General features: G+C 38.4%; 1 protein-coding gene across 1 annotated transcript in view; it reads left to right on the top strand.

The window, feature by feature from the left end:
• Positions 1-27,588, top strand: part of ERBB4 (erb-b2 receptor tyrosine kinase 4) — a 1,218,240-nt gene that overhangs the window by 1,017,443 nt on the left and 173,209 nt on the right. The window contains exons 18-19 of the mRNA XM_070732179.1: positions 270-392; positions 900-998. Of these exons, the coding sequence (XP_070588280.1) occupies positions 270-392; positions 900-998 (222 nt within the window). The remainder of the gene's footprint in view (positions 1-269; positions 393-899; positions 999-27,588) is intronic.

The raw sequence follows: 27,588 nt of genomic DNA, 5'->3' as shown, positions 1-27,588 counted from the left end.
ACAAAATTGATTTGGAAAACTTAGAGATTTGTTTTTCATTTTGCTGCTAAGGCAATGCAAGCCTATGCCTACCTCTTGAAAAGCTGATCCTACTGAGTTCAGTGGAGCTTAATCTCTGCTTTCACTATCTTAATTTTTGTTGGATGGCATCAAGAGTAAATAAAAGGGAGCTTCATGAAAGATAAGATACAAACAATATCTACTATGTTAAAATCCAACTATGGAGAGTGCTTTTCATTATTTTTTATTCTCTTTTGTTGTTGTTGTAGCTGGTAGAACCTTTGACTCCTAGTGGCACCGCACCCAATCAGGCACAACTTCGTATTTTGAAAGAAACTGAGCTAAAGCGTGTCAAGATCCTTGGATCGGGGGCTTTTGGAACTGTCTATAAGGTATGTTTCCTTAATGGTAGTCCTTCATCAACTATTGTTCCAAGGATCTGATGGTTATCCAAGTGGAACAGCAGAAATCAATGGGCTTCTAGAATAGGAGTGCACCAGAGTGCCTTCCGTCCCCTGTCCTAGTGTTTCTCCTTTACTAGTATCATGTATATAAATATTATTATATCTTTGTATACTACCAATACGTACTTGACAAAATAAATAAATATCAATCTCTTTTTCTTAGAAATGTTCAGGTTAATATAAACCCTCTTGTTTCCTCTTTTAATGAATTGAATGGCCAGTAAGAAGTTGGGTAAGGTTGGCAAAAATTGGGGGACCAAATGCCGTGCAATTTGCTTTCCTAGTGCCTAAATTAGCTTGTACCTTCAAACACAGTCAAAACTGCTTTCCTATTGCCAGTGTAAAAGTATAGCGGTATGGTCAAATTATTGTCAAAAAGGACTATTTTACCATTTGATGAGATATGCTCTTGTTCACTTTGTCATCACTTTTTAGGGCATTTGGGTTCCCGAGGGAGAGAGTGTGAAGATTCCTGTAGCAATTAAAATACTGAATGAGACAACTGGTCCAAAGGCTAATGTGGAGTTTATGGATGTAAGTAATATTAATGTCCCATTTTAGTGACATATGCATGTATGTTATTGATAGTTTTATGGGGGAGAGGAATTATTTGTATGCTTCTTCCAATTTACAAGGTAACAACTTCCATGTGATGACATAAGCAACATTTACACACACACACGCTGCATCTGAATAATAGCAATGGCAATAGCAGCACTTAGACATATACTGCATCATGATGTCTCACAGCACTCTCTAAGTAGCTTACAGAGTCTGCATATTGTCCTCATTTTACTGACCTCAAAAGGAAGGAAGGAAGGTTGAGTCAATCTTGAGCCCATTTGGTTTGGACTCCAAAATTATGAGCAGGTCGGTCGGTTTGTCTAACTACTAGGGAGCCATTAGGGCTCCTATAAGACAACCTATATAGACAACCACTAACTAACCACTATAGTATCCTGCACCCATATTCTATTGTTTTTCTTTTATCATTTCCTCGTGATTATATAAATTTCTATGAATTTGATAGTGACTCAGACTTATCTTTTCAATTTCATTAACCATCTGAGGCTCCTACCACATCATGCCAATCATTTGTTCCACAAGGGAGCAGCAAAGACATTCTCTGAAATTGATTGCTTCTTCATTTGATGATCTGTGTAGTGGAGTATTAATTCTAGGGATGGCAACTCTTGATGGCAAGCTCTTCTACTAGTTAATTATCCTCTGTTAGGAAGTTTCTCCTTAATTCCAGGTTGCTTCTCTCCTTGATTAGTTTCTATCCATTGTTTCTGGTCTTGCCTTTTGGTGTTTTGAAAAATAAGATGACTCCCTCTTTTTTTTGTGGCAGCCCTTCAAATACTGGAATATTTCTATTATGTCACCCCTAGTCCTTCTTTCCTCTAGCCTTTTCATACCCAATTCCTGTACATGTTCTTCATATATTTTGAAGAGCCTAGATGGCGCAGTGGGTAGAGTGCAGTACTGCAGGCCACTAAAGCTGACTGCTAGATCTGCAGGTCAGTGGTTCAAATCTCATCACCGGTTCAAGGTTGACTCAGCCTTCCATCCTTCCAAGGTGGGTAAAATGAGGATCCGGATTGTGGGGGAAATATGCTGGCTATGTTAAAAAAAAGTGCTATTGCTAACATGTTGTAAGCCGCCCTGAGTCTAAGGAGAACGCGACTTAAATTAAATTAAATTAAATTAAATTATAAATATTTTTGTCTCCAGGCAGTTGCTCTGACAGATAAAATCATCTTAGTTTCTCCTCTTTGAACTTTTTTTCCAAAATCTCAACATTTTTTTTATAATATGGTGACCAAAAATGTATGCAGGTATTGTCTTATTAAGTGGTACTAATACTTCACATGATTTTGATTCTGTGCTTCTTTTATACAACCAAGGATTGTATTAGCTTTTCTGGCTGCTGCTGCACACTGCTGGCTCATATTTAAGTCATTGTTCATTAGAATTCCAAATTCCCTCTTCCAGTTACTGTTTTTGAGCCAAGTTTCTGTACTTGTATCCTTGAGTTTTCCTGCCTATGTGTAAAACCTTGCTTTTCTCCACGTTAAATTTCATTTTGTTGGATAGGGCCCATGTTCAAGACTGTCAAGATTTTTTTTCATCCTGGGATTGCTTCTCGGGTTGTTGGCTATTCCTGCCTGCTTAGTGTCATCTGCAAATTTGATGAATTTCCATTCTATTCTCTCATCTAAGTCATTTATGAAGATATTGAAGAATACTCGGCCTAAGACGAACCTCCCCGCTGATTATTTCCCTCCATGTAGATATAGTACCATTAAGGACTACTCGCTGAGTACAGTTTGTCAGCCAGTTACAAATCCCACATTTTTTTTATTTTACCAAGAAGTAGAGTGTTCATGAAGAGTAAATTTAAAATGTAACTAAAATAGTAGTAAAACTAAAAATGTATTTATCTGCTGGCAGAAAATAAAATGCAGGGAATGACTGATTAATATATTTTCCACCAAGTTTGCTAGAAATTTTCACTGCTTCTTTAAGCTGATTGGCAATTTCAAGATGTGACCCTTTTTTTTCAAACAGAAAGAACCATATATTAATGGATGAAAACTTTGAATGGCTTAGAAAGGCAATACTCAATCAATATTTATTAGATAGTAAGCATAGTTAGATTTGGTGTTGGGAAATTGAACAATTCAGATTTAATTGATTCAGATTTCCGAATCAGTTTTTTGAAGCTTTTGCACAATTGATTTGAAGATATTGTTTGATTCACCCCAAATCAGTTTGATTAAGATTTCATTCTGTTGACCCTCATTCTGTGTTTCAGCAATTTTACTTCCTTCAAAAAGAGTGGCCCAGCTGATTTTTTCTGTCTTCTGATGACTTCTAGTTTTGATTACTAGGAGGAGTATGGTCTTCTTTTCGACAGACATTGCTAATTGATATTGGTTTGATGGAAATAGACTTCAACTGACTTGTTTCTGAATGCAATTCAGCATACTACCATACTAACTACATGTGCCTGAAAATCTTAAATAAGTCAAAACCTGTTTTCTTGAAGGGTTGTCTTCTTGAAAAAGAATCTGTTTATTGATGAGAGCAAAGGAAGGACCACGGCGGGCATATATCTATGCAATAGCTCTTCTGTGATAAAGTTGCATATTCAATCAAGGCTGTTCAAGCCACTTTTATTTAGAGGCATAGATATAGGCACATTTTAGATTGATTATAATCATACAAATAGAACTGTCCCACAAATTGGCAAAATGAACCCTATATGACTGCCCTGTTGTCCCTGAATTAGCTTTTGGGGGTAAGAATGGCTCTTGGCTCCTTTAAAAAATATTTTGGCTTATGTGTTTGGATAGTTATTAGTCTCAAATTTAGGGCTGCATGTTCTTTTTACTGCAAAGATTTTGAACTCAGCTGTTGCCTTTTGATGGTATGTAGAGGGAGAAAGATGTCATGAGATATGGTGACTGTTTTATTCTGACTCATGCATAAATGACTATTTTAGCATAACCCATTAGAGTGATAGTACAAAAGATATGCAAGTGCAGAGCCTGCTTTCTGTGGAAGACGAAAGGATTAGCCCTAGAAACCTGGCTTTCTCTTCGCTCTCTGAATTATGCCAAAAAGAAAAGGAGAGCAAGGAGTGCTTTTTGTGACCAGTTGGGCCTTTAACTGTTGCACAGCTAGAGGAGAATAAGACACAGCAATTTGGTAACTCAGCCGTCATTTCACAGCCCTTGAACATTTTCTAATGTACTCGTAATGACTATAATGACATAATGCACCTTGTAACTAGATGATGTGGCAGCTTCTTCCTATATTGATCACCACAGGAAACAGTGAAGTGAATAGCAAAGAAAATCCCCAGGTTTGAATGGTGACTTTTCCTTTTATCCCTGTTCTTTTCACTCATCTTTCTTTTGCTTAAATGATAGAAACCTTATTAGAATTTTATGGGATTGAAATTTGAAACCCATAAAGTCCCAAAGTTCTCTAAACTAGACTTATTGTTACCCTGAGTTAGGTGGGCACAGCTTTGAACGTGTCAGGAAAGTGGGCAGGAAACTGGATAGTTTAATTTGCTCCTACTGTATCTCTATTACCAAGAGGCCTTATGTGCGTTTTCTTTTCTCCACACACACACACACACACACCCAAGTCAAAATAACTTGAATAGCCTTGAGTACAATGTATCTTGGCTTTGAAGCATCGTTTGTTACTCTACTTTAGAGAAGGAAATATTTCGGCCATACTTTGAACAGAGAAAATCACAGAGCTCAGCTGTCTAACAACTTTTTATCTTAACTGTTCTTCAGAGAAGAGAGAGTTTACAAAAAAAACAAAACAACCACCAACCCTCAGCTGAGATTTGAAGTTGAGCCTTGCAAAAAATTGTTAAAGGGATATGTCTTGATAATTAGATTGCAAGAACAAAACAACCCTTTTATAAGCACATTTTTGCTGCTCTGAAATATAATCATTTTTATGAAGAACCTGATTTGTTTTGCAAAATGTGAGTTTAGAAGGAGCTGGGATTTCTTATAGTTTTTTCTTTTAGCTATTTCAACTTGCTTTGTTTTAATTATTTTAGGAAATGATCAAAATGCAATTAATAGCAAGAAATTACATTTATAACTTAGGGAGAAGGAGAACAGTCCAGAGAAAAGTTTTCTAAAATTGAGAGAACCTGGAGGTTTCTCTGTTCAATTATTTGGCTGGTGGTGTTTCTCCAATTTAAGGAATGTGATAAAGGAATGTGATTGATTGATTGATTGATTGATTGATTGATTGATTGGATTTATATGCCACCCCTCTCCACAAACTCATGATAAATGTGATAAATTGAAGTGCAATCCCACCTCCATAGCCACTTCTTTACATTCTGTAAATTATTGGACTTCGTTACAGAAAAATCAATTTTCAGAAGCACACACAGATAACTGATTCAGCTGAATACATAAACTTCTTTAAAAACATAGTAATATGAAATATATATTTACAATACCATTGACAGAGTTCTTCAATGTAGCAACAGTTAAAAGTAAAACACAAACAGGAGAGTTAGTTTCATTTCAGCAGAGCAGACAAGCACAGAGTGGGCTGAGCCATGCCCAGCCTTAAGCTTAAGTTTCCAGTTTTGGTTCTCTGCACAGACTCAGAAGTGTTTAGCTGACTGAGTTCTATACCTATTCATTGGCTGATCTTGTTACCATTGGCTCTCCCAGTTCATGAATAACTTAATATAAATATATGTAATGGTATTAGATATTTCACTACAGTGATACCTTGTTTTACGAACTTAATTGATTCTGAGATGAGGTTCGTAAGGTGAAAAGTACCTAAGACGAAACAATGTTTTCCATAGGAATCAATGGAAAAGTGATTAATGCGTGCAAGCCCAAAATTCACCCCTTTTGCCAGCTGAAGTGCCCGTTTTTGTGCTGCTGGGATTGCCCTGAGGCTCCCCTCCATGGGAAACCTCACCTCAGGACTTCCGTGTTTTTGCGATGCACAGGGGAATCCCAGCAGGGGAATCTCAGCATCGCAAAAACGGGTGCTTTGCTGGCAACGGAAGTCCGGAGGTGGGGTTTCAAGGACTTTGGTGTTTTTACATTGCTGCAATTTCACTGAGGCTCCCCTCGCTGGGAAACACCACCTCCAGACTTCCGTTGCCAGTGAAGTGCCCATTTTTGCGATGCCAGGATTCCCCTGCTGGGGAATCAGAAGTCTGGAGGTGGGGTTTCCCAGCGAGGGGAGCCTCAGAGGAATCCCAGCAGCGCAAAAATGGATGGTTTGCTGGTAACAGAAAGTCTGGAGGTGGGTTTTCCCAATGAGGGGAGCCTTCACCTAGCAACGGAAGTCGGGAGGCAGGGCATGCCAGCGGCGGCGGTGGGTTCATAAGGTGAAAATAGTTCGGATGAAGAGGCAAAAAAATCTTAAACCCCGGGTTTGTATCTCAAAAAGTTTGTATGACGAGGGGTTCATAAGACGAGGTATCACTGTATTCTGTTATGATTGCATTTCCATTAAAATATTGCAGGACCACCTACTGCGACATGAATCCCAGTGACCGGTTAGGTCCCACATAGTCGGCCTTCTCCAGGTCCCATCAACTAGACAATGTTGTTTGGTGGGACCTAGGGGAAGAGCCTTTTCTTAGGGCCCCCCGGCCCTCTGGAATCAGCTCCCCCCAGAGATTCGTATTGCCCCCACCCTCCTTGCCTTTTCTAAGAGTCTTAAGACTCATTTATATCATCAGGCTTGGGCCGATTAGATCTTGGCCCCTGGCCAAGAAATGATTGTGTGATTGTTGTAAGAATGGGTGTGACTGATTTTTTATATGTTGTAAGCTGTCCTGAGTCTTTGGAAAGGGGTGGCATATAAATAAATGAACGAACAAACGAACAAACGAACAAACAAACAAACAAACAAACAAATCTAGTTTGTGGACTTTTAGTTGTACTAGTACTTCATCTACTGTTGTATCTGCTAACAGGGGTGGGTTTCTCTTATCTTCCCTACCTGTTCAGAAGTGTGTGTGTTACATCAGAAGTGTATGTGTTGCACGTGTACACTTGCTCGTTACTCTCTCTTGCATGTGTTACATCTGGCTACTGATCCTCTGTGCATGCACAGAAGCCTTTGTGTATGCGCAGAGGATTCATGGCCAGCTGCTTTCAAACAGAGGCAACCAGTTTAGGAGCATTCACTACCAGTTTGGTGAACGGGGTCAAATTTCTGCCACCGGCTCACATGAACCAGTCCGAACTGGTAACAACCCACCACTGCACATTGGGGTCTAAACAGTATCTCAAGGACTATATATATCTGCCATAAAATATATCTACACACGTGGAAGGTAATACTGGTAGCCCTTGACTTACAACCACAAGTGAGATCTGAATTTCCATCACTAAATGATGGAAATGTGCAACATCTCTTGACCCATGTGATGTTATTGTAAAGTGCAACATCACTTGATCCATGCATGTCCCCTTACAACAATCCTGGCATTCTCCTTTGCCTTTGTAAACTGAATTCTACCAGTCATTAGCTGAGGATCTACCCAATCCAAGCCATTGTGGGCTTGATCCTTCCCAGCCAAGGAAAGGGAATTCCCTCAAACTGCCTGTTCCTGCTCATGTTTTGCTGTTACCACCATTCTTGCACCCTCTCTTGGGGACAGCAAAAAGCCCGAGAACCATGCAATTCTGGAACTGCTTGCTACACTACAGCTCAGGAACCTCTTGGGATGCTCTAGCTCTGCAAGAAGCCCCTGAACCACAGTGCAGTCTGAAGCTGCAAGCCCCAAGAGGTTCCATCCCTCCCATGAAGATCCAGCAATGCAGCAGTGTCATGCAAAGCCTCAGCCACCCCAGCAACACAGCACAAAGCCCTAGGTGCCCAGAAAGCCTTAGATGTCTTGCATTCCACCATCTCAGCTGCCCTTTGCTATTTTCTTGCTCCCATTTCTGACAAGGTGTGCCTGCAAGGCAGTTGCTGGCCATGTTAGACCATCGTTGTCAGCTCTCTCAAGACAACTGCCATGAATGACCTTGGGAAGAAAGCCTAATGTGGCTAGTAGCTGCTTCACAAAGGGATCGGTTAGGCATGCTTGGTCAGCAGAAGAAGGAAGAAGAGGTCAGCTAAAGCAACAGTGACCGTGGAATGCAGGGAGCCAAAGGGTAATAAATAGGCAAGTGGAGAGAGTTGAAGCACTCCTGCAATCATAAGTGCAGGTGGGCTGCCAAGCACCTAAATAGTGATTATGCAACCATAGGGGCATTGCAACAGTCATAATTTTGGGGTCCAATCATAAAGCTCTTTGTTCAACACTTTCAAATGGCTGCTAAGTGGTTATAATTCAAGAACTACTTGTCATTAGATCTGTATGCTCAATGGAGGAAGGTTGCGACACAAATAAACATTTTCGCAGAATGTGGTTCAAAATTTGCCATTTATTATGGGGGGAGGTATAATTTAATCATTCCTTTACAAAGAACCCTGACATTATAATAGTAATGCTTAAATTCTGTTTCCTAATATATAGAGCTTTACATGTGTTAAAACTCTTTTATTAGATTAATGCAGGGACCTATATCCAACAAATCCTTTTGAGTGCTAGATAACTCAAATAGCAACATAAATGCTTCAGTATTGCTGCCTTTATCTTTTCTTGAATTCTGAATAAGTAAGAAGAAAATAACAATTTCAGTAAAATCTGCAGGACTTCCATTCTAACAAGATAATAGCTTACCAGATAATAAACATTATATACAAAAAGAAAGACAAAACTTTATTAACATAGAATTCCTGCAGAAATCCAAATGTTCTTAAGAAATCCATAAATACTTGGTTCTTCCAGACAGACTTAGGGGGTGGAGATGGTGTAATGTTCTCATTACATTTTTAAAAAATGTAAATGATGTCAGTGATGGCCCCAGTGTATATCTGAATGTTTTTTCGGCTTTGATTTTATTGTCCTTTGATATTTTTCTTTTTCATCTAATTTACCAGATATGTAGGTATGTATGTCACACAAAGTAGCATATAAATGCACTAAATAAAAATAGAAAAAATTAGGCATCAGAAAATGCAGCATACTGGCACAATACATATAGATGAATACAGCAACTTTCTTGCATCTCTATCCAAAAACATTTTCATATTCACACACAAGAAAAATGTGACATAGAAAGGGCAAGGGAAGTAGACTTATACATTAAGGTCAGATAACTTCAAGAAGTGAAAGAGAAAGGCACCAGTAGCAGATCTTGAATATGAATGAGTTTTAATTACTCCTCACAAATAAGGTATCCCCAACCCTTGGGTTATAAGAGCTGTTGCTAAAAAAATCTGCTGCCCTTCACTTCCCTCCAAACCTGCTCTATGAATTGCATTGAAGACTAGGAGGACCAGAAAATTTGTTTTGTGTTTACCCAAAAGATTTGAATTTCTCGGTCAGCAGAATGTAAAAGTAGTACATAGTACTAGAGCCTGTAAGAAATGTAAAATAAGTTTAGTATAGCTGTGGAAAATGCGAGAAGAGGATTTTAATGCAAGAGGGTATAAGATCAGGTTATTAGGTGCTATCAGCAGAGGGAACTGTAACAAGGAACATTCAGACCTGGCAATGCTACATGAAATTCTGGAAAGCTTCAGCAAGTTCCAGCCTACAAATTAAACCTAATAGTCTGAAACTCTTGATAGATTCTTGCTTCAAAAAAAAAAGCTCTGCAAAGAAATGTTAACACTTATGATATGCTCAACCCTTCTAATTTGTTTTAATGCAGAGTAGATCATTTGATTTGAAAGTAGTTAGGAGAATATTGTTTATGATCTATTATCAGAGTACCAACTCTGCATAGTGGAGTTACATTCATGATTAGAACATAAAATACATTACAATATTTAGAATATTAGTAAAACAGAGAAATGAAACCCCACTCTGCAAGTGTCCTTGCAGTAGGTAAAGATAATAAATACCTCTAGATTAAAGCTTGATTCCTGACATATCCATGCTGTTTCCTTGGCAGTGTTATAGAAATAATTTGTCATCGCCTTCTTTCTGAACAGTTTTGAATTCCCAATCTAGCCTACAGCCCTGTTATTCCTTAGTGATTTTATTCCTCTATACACTTAAATGTTTCATTATCTCTCTGAAAATAATTAGGGGCTGCAAGCATAACTCTGCATACATAGACTTCTTTGGGAGTCCCCAAGCTCATTGATATGAAGACAGTTTGACTGATCTGGTTAGCCAATATTGGGCCAGAAGCTAATAATAGAAGACACGGCTGCTAAATTTGCTAGGGGAAAGTTAAAGGAAAGGTTTGGAGATATGATTTGAAATAATTCTGCTGTACTCACTTGTTTCCTGATAACCGAGCCTGTAAATTGGGTTGGTTTTGTAAGTAAAATCCAAGTCAGATTCTTGGTTTCTTCCACATGTATTTTGGCTCTTTAATATCTCTGGAAAGAAATCTTGCTAATTGGAGATAATGTTTTGTTCAGCAATAAATGAAAAAAGAGGAATAGGGAGTGAGAGAGGCAGATGTCTGAATCTGTCTGTACCCCCCCCCCCAAAAAAAAAAAACCTGTGGCAATGAATACAATAAGCCAATGGATCCTTTTTTCATCATTTTGGAAGTTCAGAAATATGTATAGTCAGGACAATGACATTTATTCTTCAATTATCAGTAGGCATACTTTTTATTTAAAAATGCAACACATAATATATTCATACAAAATACAGAGTCAAGCAGAGAAAGCATACTTTGTTGCATCAAAATGCAATAGAAATAGCTTCTTGCTGTAGCACTCCTTTTTCCTAGGAACATAGTACTTTGCCCCTATATATTTTCTGGAAGTGTTATGAAAAATGTGATCCTCATTGTAGATCAGTTCAGAAAAGGAAGATTTATCAATTATCACCCAATACATAGACACTTCAGTGTATGGGAGAAACAGTCTTGTTTACTTGAGGATACCCATTCTTGAAATTGGTGGAGAGAAAAGGTGTCATGTACTAACTCATTGGAACAATCAACTTGTAAAAACAAGAAATTGGATTAATCATTACATTTATTTACTTTTAGATGGGGATGAGAGGGAGGCAGATCAAACCCATTCTATTTTCCATTTATGAAGGTACCCTCTACTCATAATTTAAAGGGAATCTCTACACAAGATTTAAATTGTAGACTCATCCAATTGCTGAATCTCAGTCAGTAGATAAACAAACACATTTAAACACATTTTTATTTTACAACTGTTTCTAAAACAGCTAAAAAAAAATACAATGCACCTTGTTCCCAGACTAGGCAGCACTTGAGATTGAAGTTTACTAAATCTAAAGCAATGCCTGCATAGGAATAGACTATGATTTTAAGAGCCTTTATTAGGACTTATTTAGTGGCGATACAGGCAGCAAAATGTTAACATTTTTCTGCACTTTTTGCATCTGATGATTCGTGCCCAGCCACCCTATTTAGGGTGACTCATTCCCTCCTTAATGTAGGGAGAACGGAGGAGCCCCTGCAGGGTAGAGCTGAGGAGTTTGTGCAGTTTCTATTGGATAAAGTCACTCAGATTCGGATGGATCTGGACTCTGGTTGGGCAATTCTGACCAAGATACAGGGGCAGATCTTAATCCTATTATATGGGATGAATTGAGCCTGTGACTCCTGAAGAAGTAGACAAGACTGTGGGAGCAATGAGTTCCTCCACTTGTTTGTTGGACCCATGCCCCTCCTGGCTTGTTTCAGCCAGCAGGGAGGTGACACGAGGTTGGCTTCAGGCTTTAGTTAACGCGTCCTTGAGTGAGGGGTCCTTCCCACAACCATTAAAGGAGACGGTGATGAGACCCCTCCTCAAGAAGCCTTCCCTGGATCCAGCAGAATTAAAGAATTTTCGTCCAGTCTCCATCCTTTCCTTTGTGGGAAAGGTTGTAGAGAAAGTGGTGGCACTTCAACTCTTATATTCGTTGGATGAAATGGATTATCTGGACCCTTGTCAATCTGGCTTCAGACCTCGCTATAGCCCTGAAACTACTTTTGTCACACTGATGATCTCTGGCAAGCCAGAGATATAGGGGTCATTCCTCTATCTTGGTGCTACTTGACCTCTCATCAGCTTTCAATACTGTTGACCATGGTACTCTTCTGGGATGACAAGAGCCAGGGTGGCACAGCAGGTAGAGTGCTGTACTGCAGGTCACTGAAACTGATTGTAGATCTTTAGGTCAGCGGTTCAAATCTCATCACTGGCTCAAGGTTGACTCAGCCTTCCATCCTTCCGAGGTGGGTAAAATGAGGACCCGGATTGTGGGGGCAATATGCTGGCTCTGTTAAGAAGTGCTATTGATAACATGTTGTAAGCCACCCTCAGTCTAAGGAGAAGGGTGGCATAAAAAAAATCGAATAAATAAATAATAATATTATTATTGTTATTATTATTATTGTTGTTGTTGTTTTTATTATTATTATTATTATTAATAATAATAATTAGATTTGTATGCCGCCCCTCTCTGAAGACTTAAAAACAATTTAAAACCCTGAATATATAAAACAATCATACATCTCAAACAAACCATACATAAAATGGAAACAACCCAGGGGGGAATCAATTTCCCCATGCCTGACGGGAGAGGTGGGTTTTAAGGGGTTTGTGAAAAGCAAGGAGGGTGGGGGCAATCCTAATCTCTGGGGGGAGTTGATTCCAGAGGGTTGGGGCAGCCACAGAAAAGGCTCTTCCCCTGGGTCCCACCTGACGACATTGTTTCATCGACAGGACCCGGAGAAAGCCAACTCCATGGGACCTAACTGGTCGCTGGGATTCGTGCAGCAGAAGGCGGTCTCGGAGATATTGTGGTCCGATGCCATGAAGGGCTTTATAGGTCATAACCAACACTTTGAATTGTGACCGGAAACTGATCGGCAATCAATGCAGACTGCGGAGTGTTGGTGTAACATGGGCAGACCTGGGGAAACCCATGATTTCTCATGCAGCTGCATTCTGCACGATCTGAAGTTTCCGAACACTCTTCAAAGTTAGTCACATGTAGAGAGCATTACAAAAGTCAAACCTCAAGGTGATGAGGGCACGAGAGACTGTGAGCAGTGGCTCCCGGTCCAGGTAGGGCTGCAACTGGTGCACCAGGTGAACCTGGGCAAACGACCCCCTCGCCACAACTGAAAGATTGTTTCTAATGTAAGCTGTGGATCGAGGAGGACACCCAAGTTGTGGACCCTCTCTGAGGGGGTCAGTAATCCCCCCCAGGGTGATGGACAGACAGCTGGAGTTGTCCTCGGGAGGCAAAACCCACAGCCACTCCATCTTATCAGGATTGAGTTTGAGTCTGTTGACACCCATCCACACCCTAACAGCCTCCAGGCACCTGCACATCACTTCTACTGCTTTGTTGACTGGACATGGGGTGGAGATGTACAGCTGGGTATCATCAGCCTACTGATGATACCTCACCCCATGCCCCTGGATGATCTCGCCCCACAGGTTCATGTAGATATTAAATAGCAGGTGGGAGAGGACCGACCCCTGAGGTACCGCACTAACACCGACTGCAACTGACCGGAGAGGTAGGAGGAAAACCACTGAAGAACAGTGCCTCCCACTCCCACTCCCAACCCCTCCAGCCAGCGCAGAAGGATACCATGGTTGGTGGTATCGAAAGCCACTGAGAGGTCAAGAAACAGCAGGACAGAGGATCCCAGGCCCGCCAGAGATCATCCATCAATGCGACCAAAGCAGTTTCTGTGCTGTAGCCGGGTCTGAATCCTGACTGCTGAGGGCCTAGATAATCGGCTTCTTCCAAGGACTGCTGGGGCAGTCTCCATGTCAGATCTTAACCCCTGCTGTTCTGTTTAGAAAAAATCCCCAATCTTATGTTCCCGGGTCTATTTGACCCGGACTGCAAATTGATCATTTTAGGTACTTATATTTGGTCTTTTTGAAAGCTTTTTTTCACCTGGAAACAAGTTTGAACATTTCTGCACACAATGGAATGAAAATTGAACTGAAAGAATTAATCCTTATTGGTTTATTTTGCACATAAATGTGCCTCCCCCCCGTTTTTGTGAAATGTTTTTCAATTTATGGATAGTTTTGCTTGCAAAATGCATTCTATTTTACTGAAGTTGGTGTGGGATTGGTAGCTTGAACATTTCTGCACACAATGATATGAAAATTGAAATGGAAAAAGTAAATCTTATTGGTTTATTTTGCTGATATAATGCATACCCCCCCCCCCGTTTCTGTGAAATAGTCTTCACTTTATGGATAGTTTTGTTATGAAAATGCATTCTATTTTACTAAAGTTGGTGTGGGATTTGTAGCTTGAACATTTCTGAACATAATGATATGAAAATTGAACTGGAAAAATTGATGCATATTGGTTTATTTTGCACATAAAGTTATTTCAATTTATATAAAAAATATGCTGTTAATTTCAAACTTACATACTTTTTTGAGTAAAATGGATTTCTTTCATAAAATTAGTTCTCTGGCTACAATGTGGTTGATTTTCAAAAGGATATTCCAAATATTTCTAGCCAAATATGTATAACAAGTGACAATAATGGCACACAGCAAGGCCGAGGGGGGTGGCCCTTTTGTGGCAAAAATAAACCAATAAGAACCAATTTTTTCAGTTTATTTATATTTTTCTTATGTTCAGGATTGTTCAATTTAGTATATCAAACCTTTTGGGGGAAAATTCCTTAGGGATTTGTAGCCTTAAAAAATATAAATTGACACGGAATTCAGAAAGGATGGGGGAGGGGCTTTTTGATCAAAATAGAAATATAAGTCTCAATTTTTCCAGTTCAATTTTCATATCATTATGTTCATAAATGTTCAAACTAGTTTTCCAGTTGAAAAAGTTTTCTAAAAGACCAAATTCAAGTACCTAAAAAAAATCATTTTGGTCCGGGTCTATATGACCCGAACAGACTAAACGTGACTTTTTTTTTGCCCAGAAAAAAAAAATTTTCCCCACCCCCACAAATATTTTTTTGATGATCAGCATTGTTAAATTGAGTAAATGAATGCCTAAGATTTTAAAGAATATTTTGGATTTGGAGCATAAAAAAATAAAAAGTGAAAATGGTTGCAAGCAGCCGGGGGGGGGGGGGCTTATTTCTGATGTTAAAAAACCAGTAAGAATCATTTTTTTCAGTTCCTTTATATTTTTGTTATATTCAGAAATGTTCAAGCTACCAATCCCACACCAACTTCAGTAAAATAGAATGCATTTTGCAAGCAAAACTATCCATAAATTGAAAAACATTTCACAAAAACCGGGGGGAGGCACATTTATGTGCAAAATAAACCAACAAGGATTAATTTTTTCAGTTCAATTTTCATTCCAATGTGTGCAGAAATGTTCAGACTACTTTCCAAGTGAAAAAAGCTTTCAAAAAGACCAAACATAAGCACTGCAAATGAAGAGTTTTCGGTCCGGGTCAGGGTGACCCGGGAACAGAAGATTTGTAACTTTTTTTGCCCAGCAAAAACTAAGCCCCCCACCCCCCCAAAAAAAATTCTCATAGAGAGAACTCCTGAAATGATGAACAGTCATGAAATTTCAAGTTTCAAATATGCAGGGAAAATTTTTTACAGGGACTCAAACTTGGCTTCGGGTCACATACGACCCGAACAGAACAGCAGGGTTTAAGGTGTCCATTAATTCTTTTGTGCAAGTGGGCAGGCTTGTTTTTCCAGCTTAGTACCTTTTAAAACATTATTTGCTGAGCTGGGGCAAGGGAAATCTCCTTCCCCCCCCAAAAAATCCCTCCAGAGGAGTTAGGTTACTCTTTATCTAATGGACTATGATAGCATGATAATACCTCTGAGTTGAATGAGTTGGAAATCAGGAGCCAAACATAGAAGCCATGAAAAAAGAAAAGCATGCAATTAATCATCCCAGTTTCATTGTGCTGAAGAGCCAAGAGTTTAGAAATTTAGAGGCTTAGACAGATTAGGTTAAGGACATCAGGCAGATTTTTGCCATTGTAAATTAGATCAGCTGCTAATGCACAGGCAGAAGAAAGGTCTTAGGAAATCTGATTCCTCATTCTTTATCATTATGTAAAAACAGCCTGAACTTTGGATACCTGTCAGATCTATTCTCATGCTGAACACACAGAATCCCCAGCAGGAGGAGAATCCTATCACATCCCATTTCATATACAATGCACTTCTGTATTTACAGACCCTAAATAATGATAAATGAAAATGAAATAGATGAAACGTTCCCAACGCTCTGAGTTAGTTAAATATCATGCAAAACTGAATCCAGTGTTTTCAGGAATATTTAACAATGCTTTTCCTATTCATTTTTTTTAATAACAAGCCTCTCCTTACAAAAATATTAATCATAAAAAACATCTTCGGGCATCCTGAAAGAGTGTAAAAAAGAGATTCCTTAATGTTCTATGTGCTCCTTTTGGAAAAGAACCTCAGTGAAGTTCCCTGTGACAATGTCAGCTTTTCAAGATCGTCCAGACAAGAAACACCAACCATCAGTACTAATATTGTCTTTATTTTAATTTATTTATTTATTTATTTATTTATTTATTTATTTATTTATTTATTTAATCTTATAGTAACAGAATCTTGCAAAATGTGAAAGTGTTATTTCTCCACCTTTACCATCCAAGAAACTAGGTAGGGTCTCTTTTGAGACTTTTTGCTACACCCCCATTGCTTCTGTGGATTAAACTACTGCTTACCTGACAATTGCCTAATCTAGTTTGTGGTCTGTCCTCCTCCTCCCCCAGGACATTCTCACAGATTATTATACATAGGAAAAACTGTTTACATATTTTTGTTGAGAGCATTAGTGCCTCAAAATACAGAAAATCTATATCTATATATATATATAGTAGACCAATTAATAAAAAAAAGACTGAGAAAGAAGAGAAGCAACCATTGAAAACTATCTTCTCCCACCTCTGATCCAGGGATGCTATTATTAATAGTACTTAGAGCCAGGAAAGTCCATAATTGATTCATAATTTTTTTAAAGAAGGTAGAATAGTTTTAAACAAAATATTTGAGATGCTGATAGCTGCATTTTAACTATGTACAAGTCCTCAGCTTACAACCACAGTTGACCAAACTTTCCACTGTTAAGCAGATCAGCTGTTGAGTGAATTTCATTTGCAATTTAGGGAACAAGATGCTATAAGTTATATGTTCATCATGATGTATTAGATGAGAGGTATGAATCATAAAATAAGTGACATATTAGGAGGAATATAAAATGAAATCTCATAAAAAGCCTATTCAGCTTCCGAAGAACATCAGATGATACTTATACTAGACCTCTTCAGCAAATACTTCACAATGTAGTTTTTTAAAAAAAATACTAGTATGTCATGCTAAACTAACTTAGCCAGTTTTAATCTATAATAAATTTATTTATTTATTTGTTTGTTTGTTTGTTTGTTTGTTTGTTTGTTTATTTAATATGCCACCCTTCTCTGAAGACTCAGGGCAGTTCACAACATATAGAGGAAATACAAAATTAATTCCAAAGCCCAATTATAAACTGATCTAAAAACCCAGTAATAAAACTATGTAATCATACTCATTCACACCACAGTCATACTAACGGTCGGGAGCAGATGTTAAAGCTCAATGGCCTCAAGCCTGCCAGCTTAGTATGAATCTCCAGGGGGAGTTGGTTTCATAGGGTCAGAGCTGCCACAGAGAAGGACCTTCCCCTAGGTCCCGCCAGACAACATTGCTTGGCTGACCAGACCTGCAGAAGGCTGACTCTGTGGGCTCTGACCAGTCGCTGGGATACATGAGGCTGGAGATGGTCCCGTAAGTAACCTGGTGTCCCCCCCCAAAAAAGATTTTTTTACTTCAAAGAATATTAAAAAAATATAAATCTACATTTAAAATCCAAGAGAAAATTAGATGCAAACTTACACATGATAGCAATAGCATTTAGACTTATATATTGTTTCATAGTGCATAGTGCTCTCTAAGTGGTTTACAGAATCAGCATATTGCCCCCAACAATCTGGGTCTCCATTTTACCCACTTCGGAAGGATGGAAGACTGAGTCAACCTTGAGCCGGTGGTGAGCAGTTAGCTGCAGTAGCCTGCAGTGCTTCACTATAACCACTGCGCTTGCCCAGCTCTTAATGTTCTCTTATGGTGGAGAACATTGTGTAAGCAGGATTCCAAATGCTATGAGAATTGCAGTGGCATCCAGCTGAAAATAGAATTTCACAGCACACTTTCCCTATCCATTTAAGAATTGTTGGCATAGGGAGCATCAGAAGGGATGAAATTTTTGCTAATTAGCCAAATGTAACTGACTAGCATAAAATGTCTGAATTTACTTTGGAAATGATTCTGAAAAGGTCTACCAAGTATATGGGAGCACAAAAGAAGCAATATCTGCAACTATTTCACGCATTATTCTGGGGGAGGGGGGCGATTTTTGACTCCCTCAGAGAAGGTCCACAACTTGGGAGTAGTCCTTAATCCACAGCTGAGGCTAGAACATGTCTCGGGTGTGGTGAGGAGGACGTTTGCAAAGGTCCACTTGGTGCACCAGTTGCGGCCCTATTTGGACAGGGAGTCTCTTCTCACAGTCACCCATGGCCTCATCACCTTGAGCCTCGATTATTGCAATGCACTCTACATGGGGCTACCTTTAAGGAATTTCCAGTTAGTCCAAAATGCCACCGCGCAATCCATCATGGATCTACCAAGATATACCCTTGTAACACCATCACTCCATGCTACCAATTGGTCTCCAGGTGCAAAGTGTTGGTTATTACCTATAAAGTTCTCCATGGCTTAGGACCAGAGTACTTACGGGACAGTCTCTTGCCTCATGTATCCCAGCGGCTAGTCAGATCTCACAGAGTTGGCCTTCTTCAGGTCCCATCAGCCAAGCAGTGCCTACTGTCACAGAGAAGGCCAAGAGGAAGGGCCTTCTCTGTGACAGCTCCAGTCCTCTTTTATCAAATTTGCACTGCTCCCAACCTCGTGGTATTTCAAAAGGCTTTAAAAACACACCTTTGCAGGCAGGCCTGGGGACATTGAGCGTGAACATTCTGCTCTGGCTATTAATATGTTGAGTTATCAAATAAATTCTGGTTGAATGGTCTTTTAATGTTTGCGGTTTTTAAATTTTGTAATTGCTTTTATCTTGTACGCTTCCTGAGTCCATTGGAGAAGGGTGTCTTATAAATGTAAATAAATAAATGTAAATAAATAAACTGAATCACATGAGAAATAAGACCTAGAAGCCAAGGAGATCTAGTGGAGAAAAAATGTATCAGAAAACATCGTTGATAAAGGACAAAATATGAAATTGAATGAAGCATTTGCTATAGCTAGACTATGTGAAAGTGATCAAGAAGAAAGCTACCTCAAGGCAATATCTCTTTAAATTATTTCATTAATTGTGGAAGTATCAGCAAAATGTGATCAAAAGGTCTCTGGGGAGATAGCGTCACAGGAGTCAAGACAGTCATAGAGAAAATTTCTTATTCTCACTGTGGATTATGGCATCATTTCAGAGAATATAAGAATACTGTTGAATTTAAAAAAAATATTTTTACTGTAAAGAAATGAACAAATTTATCTGAGTAAAGTCAGGGATGCATCTTGTAACCAGGACCTGACAGATACATTGAAGAAGTCTTTAAGGGTTGTTAGGACAATAGATAATGAAAATGATTTTAGAAGGATTTGTTGTTTTTATAAATTCTGAATAAATAATTACAAAAATAGCTGGCACACCAATAAGCTGTTCAGCAATACAGCAATCAAGCTGGCCATGTTGAAAGGCCTGGAGGCATTGGAGGCACTTGACAAAACAAATGTTATGTTGTGCAGGCCTGGAGTAAGTTATCAAAAATCCATAGTCATTACTTGGGTGAAAATTTACCTTTGCTCTTGATATTCTTCTGAAAGAAAACTCTATGGATGGTATCACATACTACTACTTATGCTCAAAGTCGGAAATGGAAATGTACCACTTCCTATTTAAAGAGCAGGGACAAATTTCTGAATATTCCTTAGAGTTTCAGTGGATTAGCTTATTACACCTGATGCATGGCTCCCAATACATACACACCCAGACATACATACACAAACACACTAAAAGGTGTGAATGTTGAACTAGAGAAAATGTGGGAGGATAGTATTTTAAAATGCAGTAAGTCCTCCAACATATAGAATACCAAAGAAAGATACTAATGAAATCTGTCTTCATATTGATTAGAGGCCATCATAAGATATAGTGCAGAGCAATCATCCTTTACCAACAAAATGCAACATTTTGATGCTAAGCAAGGTGCATGGGGTTTTGCTAATTTCTTGCAACCAAGGATATCTGGCAAGTAAAATTGGATCAAATATCTCACAATTTGTCAACCTTTACAAGTGCCGTATTTCTTATACTTTTTATAAATTTTTGTTTAGATTCTTAACTATCATCCCTCACCTGGGGCTTATCAAAAGGTGAAGGACTTTCTCCTGTAGGATCTTCTAGCATTGTGCGGTATATGGAAGATTGTTATCTACATAGCAACTGTTAAGGAGCTCTAGACTAATGCCACTTCGATCTTGAAGAGACTATTATCTGTTTTATCAACCAATGGAATTAAGTCTGCAAGCTCCAATTTCTGAAAAGCGGGATTTGCTTTATCCCTTTTTTAGCCACCTTTATCTGTCTCAATATATTTATTTTTAATTATGCAGAAATTTCAGAACTGCTGAACCTAGTGACTTGAAAAAAGAACCACTTGGCAGTGGTTTGCACAGCTGAATTTGCAGTTCAACAATTGAAAGATGGCTTAACTAAGGAATCTTTTTCTCTTATTTAAAATCTGAGTACATCAAATTTGTGGTGATTGTTTACAGTCCTATGGAACTAGATGCCATCTTGCTACAGATTCAATAACATCAAAGAATTGTGTTTCATATATTATCAATTTTCTTTCTGGAATAGAGGAAATAATTTTGGGAAGTTTATGGGCTATAATATCTTGCTTCAGATTTCAATCATACACTCTCATACAGTTGCTATGGAGATTACCATTTTTACCTCAAGCTGAAGAGATAACAGCAAGCAAAAGATGTCAGCAAACAGAAGCTTGCCTGAAGAGTTTGTTTTTAATAGAAACATACAAAAAATAGTCCAAATTCAATCCACAGTTCTGAGAGCAAGGTCAAGATTGTCATCTAGTTCAAAATTCAGAAGTTCAAAATTTCTTATATGAACAGGATTCTTAGGTATGTCACGCAAGAGCCAGAGATCAGATATTGTTGCCAGCAAATGGATCAGGGCTACATCTTCAATCAATCTGCAGCTGGTCACTTATTCTGAAATTTGCCATAAGAATTCTCTACAATACAATATTGTTTGGAAAAAATCATAGCACTTCTTTGGATAACCATTTTTATCATAAATCAACCTTTTTTGCTTCTTATAATAAAATAAATAATACAACTCAAAATAAAACAAGTAATTCCAGGCCATTATAAAATTATTAGTTAGAAAAATAATAGTGGCCCTTTTACAGGGATTTTGTCTCTACAAAAATAGAAGGGTTTTGCTTTGTTTCAAAATGCTATAGATATAAAAGTGATTCTTCCCTAGAATAAAAAAGTGGTAACAGGCCTCAGTGTTATCTTACCCACTTGCTTTATCTTCTCAAGGAAAATGTTGGGAGATATAATACCAATTTGCTTGTGATAAGAGTGATATTAGCAGTCAATACTGCTTTACAACTGGTTGATTAATCAGGTTGCAAAGGCATACCATGAGATGGGGAAATATTGACTATTTTCCCCATGGAGAAAACAGATCAGCTGCCTTGTGCTCAAAGCATGAGTTTTCGCAAATAATTTCCTGTAAACTTAAATGAGAGCATCCTTTGAGTTTTTATAACGAGCAATTCAAAGGCTAAGAATTATTCAGACAATTGTAACTTGCAAACTATTCAGGAGTTATTCCAGATGAGATTCATGTTCATATTTTTTGTATCTCTGAAAAAATATTATGCATATAAAAATATCTAGTTGATTTTCTTCCTCTTCCTCCTCCCTGCTTTACATTTGATAGAACATATATTCTTATCTTTATTGCAAGATAACACTTGAGGCCTCCTATTAATATTGTTCTGTGAAAAAGATCCTGTATACGGATTCCATGATCTTGGTGATAAAAACTTAAATGATATGGTATTATGATACAGAATTATCAGAGGAACTAGAAAAGATAAGTGCAAATATACTGGTATAAACCTGTTGATTTTTGTTTGAAAATTACAAGGTAAGGAGGGAAGAAAGAGGAAAAAACATTTTCACAGAATATACTTTCCCAAAAGTTATCCCCAACTAATTTTCATGTTAATTTTTCACTTGAAAGAAGGAAGATTTTATACAGTCCCAGGTGTTTTATGTTTGGTGGCTTTGCTGAAACAGAATTGCTTATCTGAAATGCCTGAATGTATCCCGCTTCAAGGTCTCTTTTTCAGGTTCAATGAAGTAGCTAGGAGGCAAAGGTTCTAATATTTGTATTAGCTCTAGGAAGGGAAAGGGATTGATCTTGACCTCAAGGAGTGACAGGAACTTTTCCCTTCTTCCCCTCCTATCCCTATCCCTATGTTCCATTGTCCCAAAAATCTTTCTCCCTTTCCTTGAACTGGGATGACTCTTTTCCTGAATCATGGAGCACTGAAAACAAAGTGGAGAGGCTGGTTGTGCAGGTTCCCTTTATTGAGGTTTTGCATGTTCTATAAAACAATAGGATGCAGAATAATGAATTTATGTTAGAGAAAGGCAAAGTCCAGTAAGAAATACAATGGGGCTAGGGCCAATTACATAGAAAGTAGAGAATATTTGTGAAGTTCAAGCAGGGCAAGGCATGAATCACTGAGTAGGAGGCTTCTTCCAATTCTATTTGCTAAGTAGGTAAATTTATGTCCTCCTAATGAAAAATAGAACAAAGACAACCATTAAAAAAATAGAACAGGACAAGAAACGATGGATGGACAAGAAACAACGGATGGAAACTAATCAAGGAGAGAAGCAACCTGAAATTAAGGAGAAACATACCAACAATGAGAACAATTAACCAGAGGAATAACTTGGAAGTTGTATGTTGTAGGGGCTCACTGGAGGTTTTTAAGAAGAGATTGAACAGCAACCTTTTTTTGCTTGGGTGCCAAAAGGCCACCCACAATAGTGCATGTGCGTGTGCCCACACCCATAATGCAATGCCCTCCCCTTGTGCATGTGTGCACAACCCTCCTTCCCCGCACTGCCCTCCCTTCATATGTGCAGACCTCATTGAATCTTCTGAATTTCCTGAAGCCTGGGGAAGGAGAAAAATGACCAAATGGGACTATCGGAAGTTTGTTTCCAGTTTCTCACCATCCACAGGCTCTGGAGGCTTTTCTGAAGCCTAGGGAGGGCAAAACAGCCTCCCCTGCCCTCTGGAAGGCTGATAATCAGCTGGCCAGTGCATACATGTGTGCGTTGGAGCTGACATAGGGCAACACCTCACATGGCCTCAAATATGGCTCCGCATGCCACCTGTGGCATGCATGCCATAGGTTCGCCATCATGGGTATAGGGTTCCTGCTTCAGCAGAGAAGTAGACTAGAAGATCTCCAAGGTCCCTTCCAGCTCTAAACCATTCAATAGCCACAACTTCACATATTCAAATTAATTCTGAAGCAAATCAGCTCTACTGCCAGAACCCCCAACAGGGGTAGTGCAAGCCAGATTTCAGGTTTGTATGCATGTGTGATAGTAGGTGTAATCTAGACACAGGCACCAAGGCAGATGCTGCCTAAAAGGAAGAAGCACCTGTCATCAACAAAATCTGTTATCTGATCACTTCTGGTCTGACCTTGAGCCATCCTTCAAAAACCAAGGCAGTTGATTCTGTTAATTCTAGCATGACACTATCTTTGAAAGTTTGGTTTAGAGGTTTCGGCAAAGGGCATTTTTGAATCTAACAATAATCTACATATAACTGAACACATTTCCAAATTTAGTTTGCATGTGACAACATCAACTATATAGTCAAGTCCAGAGGGATGTGTTTTGCAGGGTTTCTCAAACTTAATATGCAAGCAAAATATGTTGGAGACAGATCAATTTGTAACTACTTCTTCCCAAAGGCACCTCAGTTATACATTACAGATTTGCTTCTTCACTGAAGCAATTACAGGTACCATAATATAAATATTTTCAAAAAGTGCCCATTGGAATATCTTTCTTCTATTGCACAACCTATGTTCAAATTTTCAGTTTAGCACAATAAGCTACACACACACACATTATGTATATGTATATGTATATGTATGGGGGGGGGGAGAGAGAGAGAAAACCAGATCAGATAAACACATTTGAAGAGGTGTGGATTGTTTTCTTTAAATGTCAAAAGACGGTATCATTTCACTTGTCAATTTATCAAGCTTTCATAGGAAACCTCAAACAAGTTTGTACATATTCCTGATTTAATACAGGAAGACAATGATTTATTTCAGTAAGACAGAAGTTCCAGCCTATTGTTTGAACCTGCATTTGTTAAAGAGCTCAGCAAGTGGAACCACTTGACCCTGGCTGAACTTGAGAAAAATTAAGGGTTAGTATGGTAATTTAATTTAATTTCTCAATTTTGAGTGGCCATGCTCTGGGTAGTGCCCAACACCCCAATAAGTGTTACAATTAAAAGAGAATAAAAAAGAAACAGGTACTAAAAAAGATAATACACCCAACCCATAACACTCCCCCACCCTCCCAAAAATACCCCAAACCAAATGGGCTCAAACATCTTAACCCAAGGCCTGGAGAACAATCAAGTTTTTAACAAATTGTGAAAAATCAGGCGGGAATAATATCCAGTGGCAGCAAGCTGGGAGTTGGGAGAAGTGGCAAATACCACTTCTGGCTGGCAACATCTAACCTCAATTAGTCAAAACTAATTGAAACTGGACACTATAAAACAGCATCCTCCATTCCAAGCTCCTGAAGCTGATCCAAAAGAAGCCATGGGGAGATCTTTATCTTTTACTCTTTATCTTCTTCCCATGGCATTTTCTTTTGCTTCATATCCCAGAGCTACTCAGAAAATCAAGGGGCACCCACGGAGAGGCCACACAGGGACAATAGGGTCCAATGACTCAACCATGCACCTAGTTCAGACTTCAATTAGAGCCTCAACTGAACTGCTCACCAAGTCCTTGGGAAAAGCCCTAAGCTCCCTCTTAAACTCAACTGGATCAATCAAATGCTTAGAGCAGGCCGACCCAACTGACCGTCTCTCTGAGTACTTGGGATAGGAAAACACAAGGAAATTCTAAACTATAGTTTTTTTTAAAAAAGCAACCAATTTAAATACTGGCCCAGAAGAAGGCAGTAGCAAACAACTAATGCTTGCTGCCAAGTTAATGATGTGGATGTCTGAGAATTTATTAACATTGTAACAGAAACAGAGGAATTGAGCAACAATATTTTGGAGGTCTTAATGGAAGTTCATTAAAATAATTACCATCATCACACTGAACACACCACAGAATAGTAGCATACTGGTATATAGAAACACTCTCTAAAAACAAAACATTTTTTATGGGGATAAATGCTAACTCCATTTTCCCATACCCAGTTGTTTTTATGTAACCTGCCTTTTCTCTAGGCTTTGTTTTGTCTATTTTACTATTTCATTTGCTTCCTTGTGTTTACCATCTCCATTCATTTCTCTGCGTTCTTTAGGCTTCTATTCCTTTTCTTGCTTCATGCTTCTCATTTGCCTGGCTAGCAGTGAAGGGCTACCAAAATTTTTACTACCACATTGTGGGCGTGGCTTATGCAGGATGCCCTGCATTTTCTTTCAATATCTTTCTATGCAAATTGTGCACTGGGGTGCACTGGGGTGGAGCTCCATTTTCTCTACCCCACTGCATTGCTGCCCCCCACCCCCCCGGGCGGTAGCCCATCCCTGCTGGCTAGGATTCCCAGCATATATGTTTGGCCTACATAATTCTTAAACTTTTCTCAAAATTGGCAAAAGTATTGTCAGGTCCTGGTGTATTGTTAAATGAGAGTTCAAAATCACATGTAGCAATGCAAGATCTTCTTTATATGTTTTTTTGGGAAATAGAGATAGTGGTTCTCATATTTTCTGTATCCAAGTTTAGCTGATATTTTCTTCTCCAATAAAAGCATAACTGCTACTATATTATCTTTCCTTCATTTTCATAGGAACATGAAAAAACAGTTCTTTTAGATTTTGGAATAATATCTGCTCTTGATTTTTGGACTATTCCTGATGTTCCTCAATATTTTTTCAAATGTATGTCTATTGTTGAAGTGATTTGCACGAAGATAAGCAGAAATTAACTCTGACTTGTGGTTGTGTGGTGGCATATAAATGAGCATAGTGTTAACAATCATTTTAAAAAATACATCAGAATGAAAAGAGAAAGGCAGTCTGGTTTAATAGTATCTGTTCAATGTTAATAATAGTTAAATGGATACACACATTGTAAAAAAAGGGAACCCCAAAATTAGCCCCCCAGGAGCAGCCGTTATTTCATTTGTGGCTAAAGATTAAAAAATGGCAGGGTTCATGGCTCACAGATGGAAAGTTGCAGAACTCTTCTCCCTCTCTATATTCTTATTGGTCTACAGGTAGGAGACTGGCAATTTAAAACAGAAATACTCATTCCATTATTCAGGTGCAGCGAAATGGAAAAAAAATGCTAATAAAGAGATGCTAGTATTTCTTCTTGACCTCATATAAGGTTGATGAAAGAATGGAATATTAATTTTAACACAGAACAAATGGTTTTAATGGATTTGTTCTTTCTGCTTCTATTTCTCACCACCCCACTCATTCTTTACCATTGCGCTTAGATCATAATCTACCCTTCCAAAACCATGAAAGAAAGCTTTATACGATTTCAAAAAGATTTTAAAAAAATAAAAGGTTAAGACATCTGTTATATCTCTCTCCTTATAATTAGTGTCTTGTTCATCTACTTTTTTATATATAAAGCAACTATTATGCAAATATTCAGCTATTTTATTTCAAGTCTTCTTTGTACTTGGATGAGCAATTTTGTTTAACTCTAATTCAACTGCCTCTATCACATCACCCTGTAATTTTTCCTGTTCCCTTCCACACTTCCATCTTGTATTTATGATGATAGTGAAGATGATTATAATTTTATAGAAGGAGTGGTTAGTATGAAATTTGTTTATGCTTAGTGAATCAAGCTTTGAGGTGTTCATATGGAATAAAGTCACATCACAGTTCCTCTCTTATAGAGGAATTCTCACTTTCTACCCTTTAACCAGTAGTATAAGTATTAGAAATAATCATTTGTAGATCTATGTGAATTAAATCTGATCCTATTCTAATCACTTATTTGATTTGGTTAATCAAGTTTATTTTATTTTATTTTAGTTTTATTTCCTTTTGCTTGAATTTGAATTTGTTTCTAACATTCAGTTGGAATCTGTTTTCTTGCATCTTAAATCCACCATGTCATATCCCACACACTGGAATGAGAGAACCAGTCTCATCTTTTTATCTGACATCATATGAGGG

Source organism: Erythrolamprus reginae, chromosome 1, assembly GCF_031021105.1.
Source record: "Erythrolamprus reginae isolate rEryReg1 chromosome 1, rEryReg1.hap1, whole genome shotgun sequence".
In the NCBI taxonomy this organism is placed as follows: Eukaryota; Metazoa; Chordata; class Lepidosauria; order Squamata; family Dipsadidae; genus Erythrolamprus; species Erythrolamprus reginae.
Note: the sequence above shows the minus strand (reverse complement) of the source record. Positions and strands in the feature narration are given on the sequence as shown.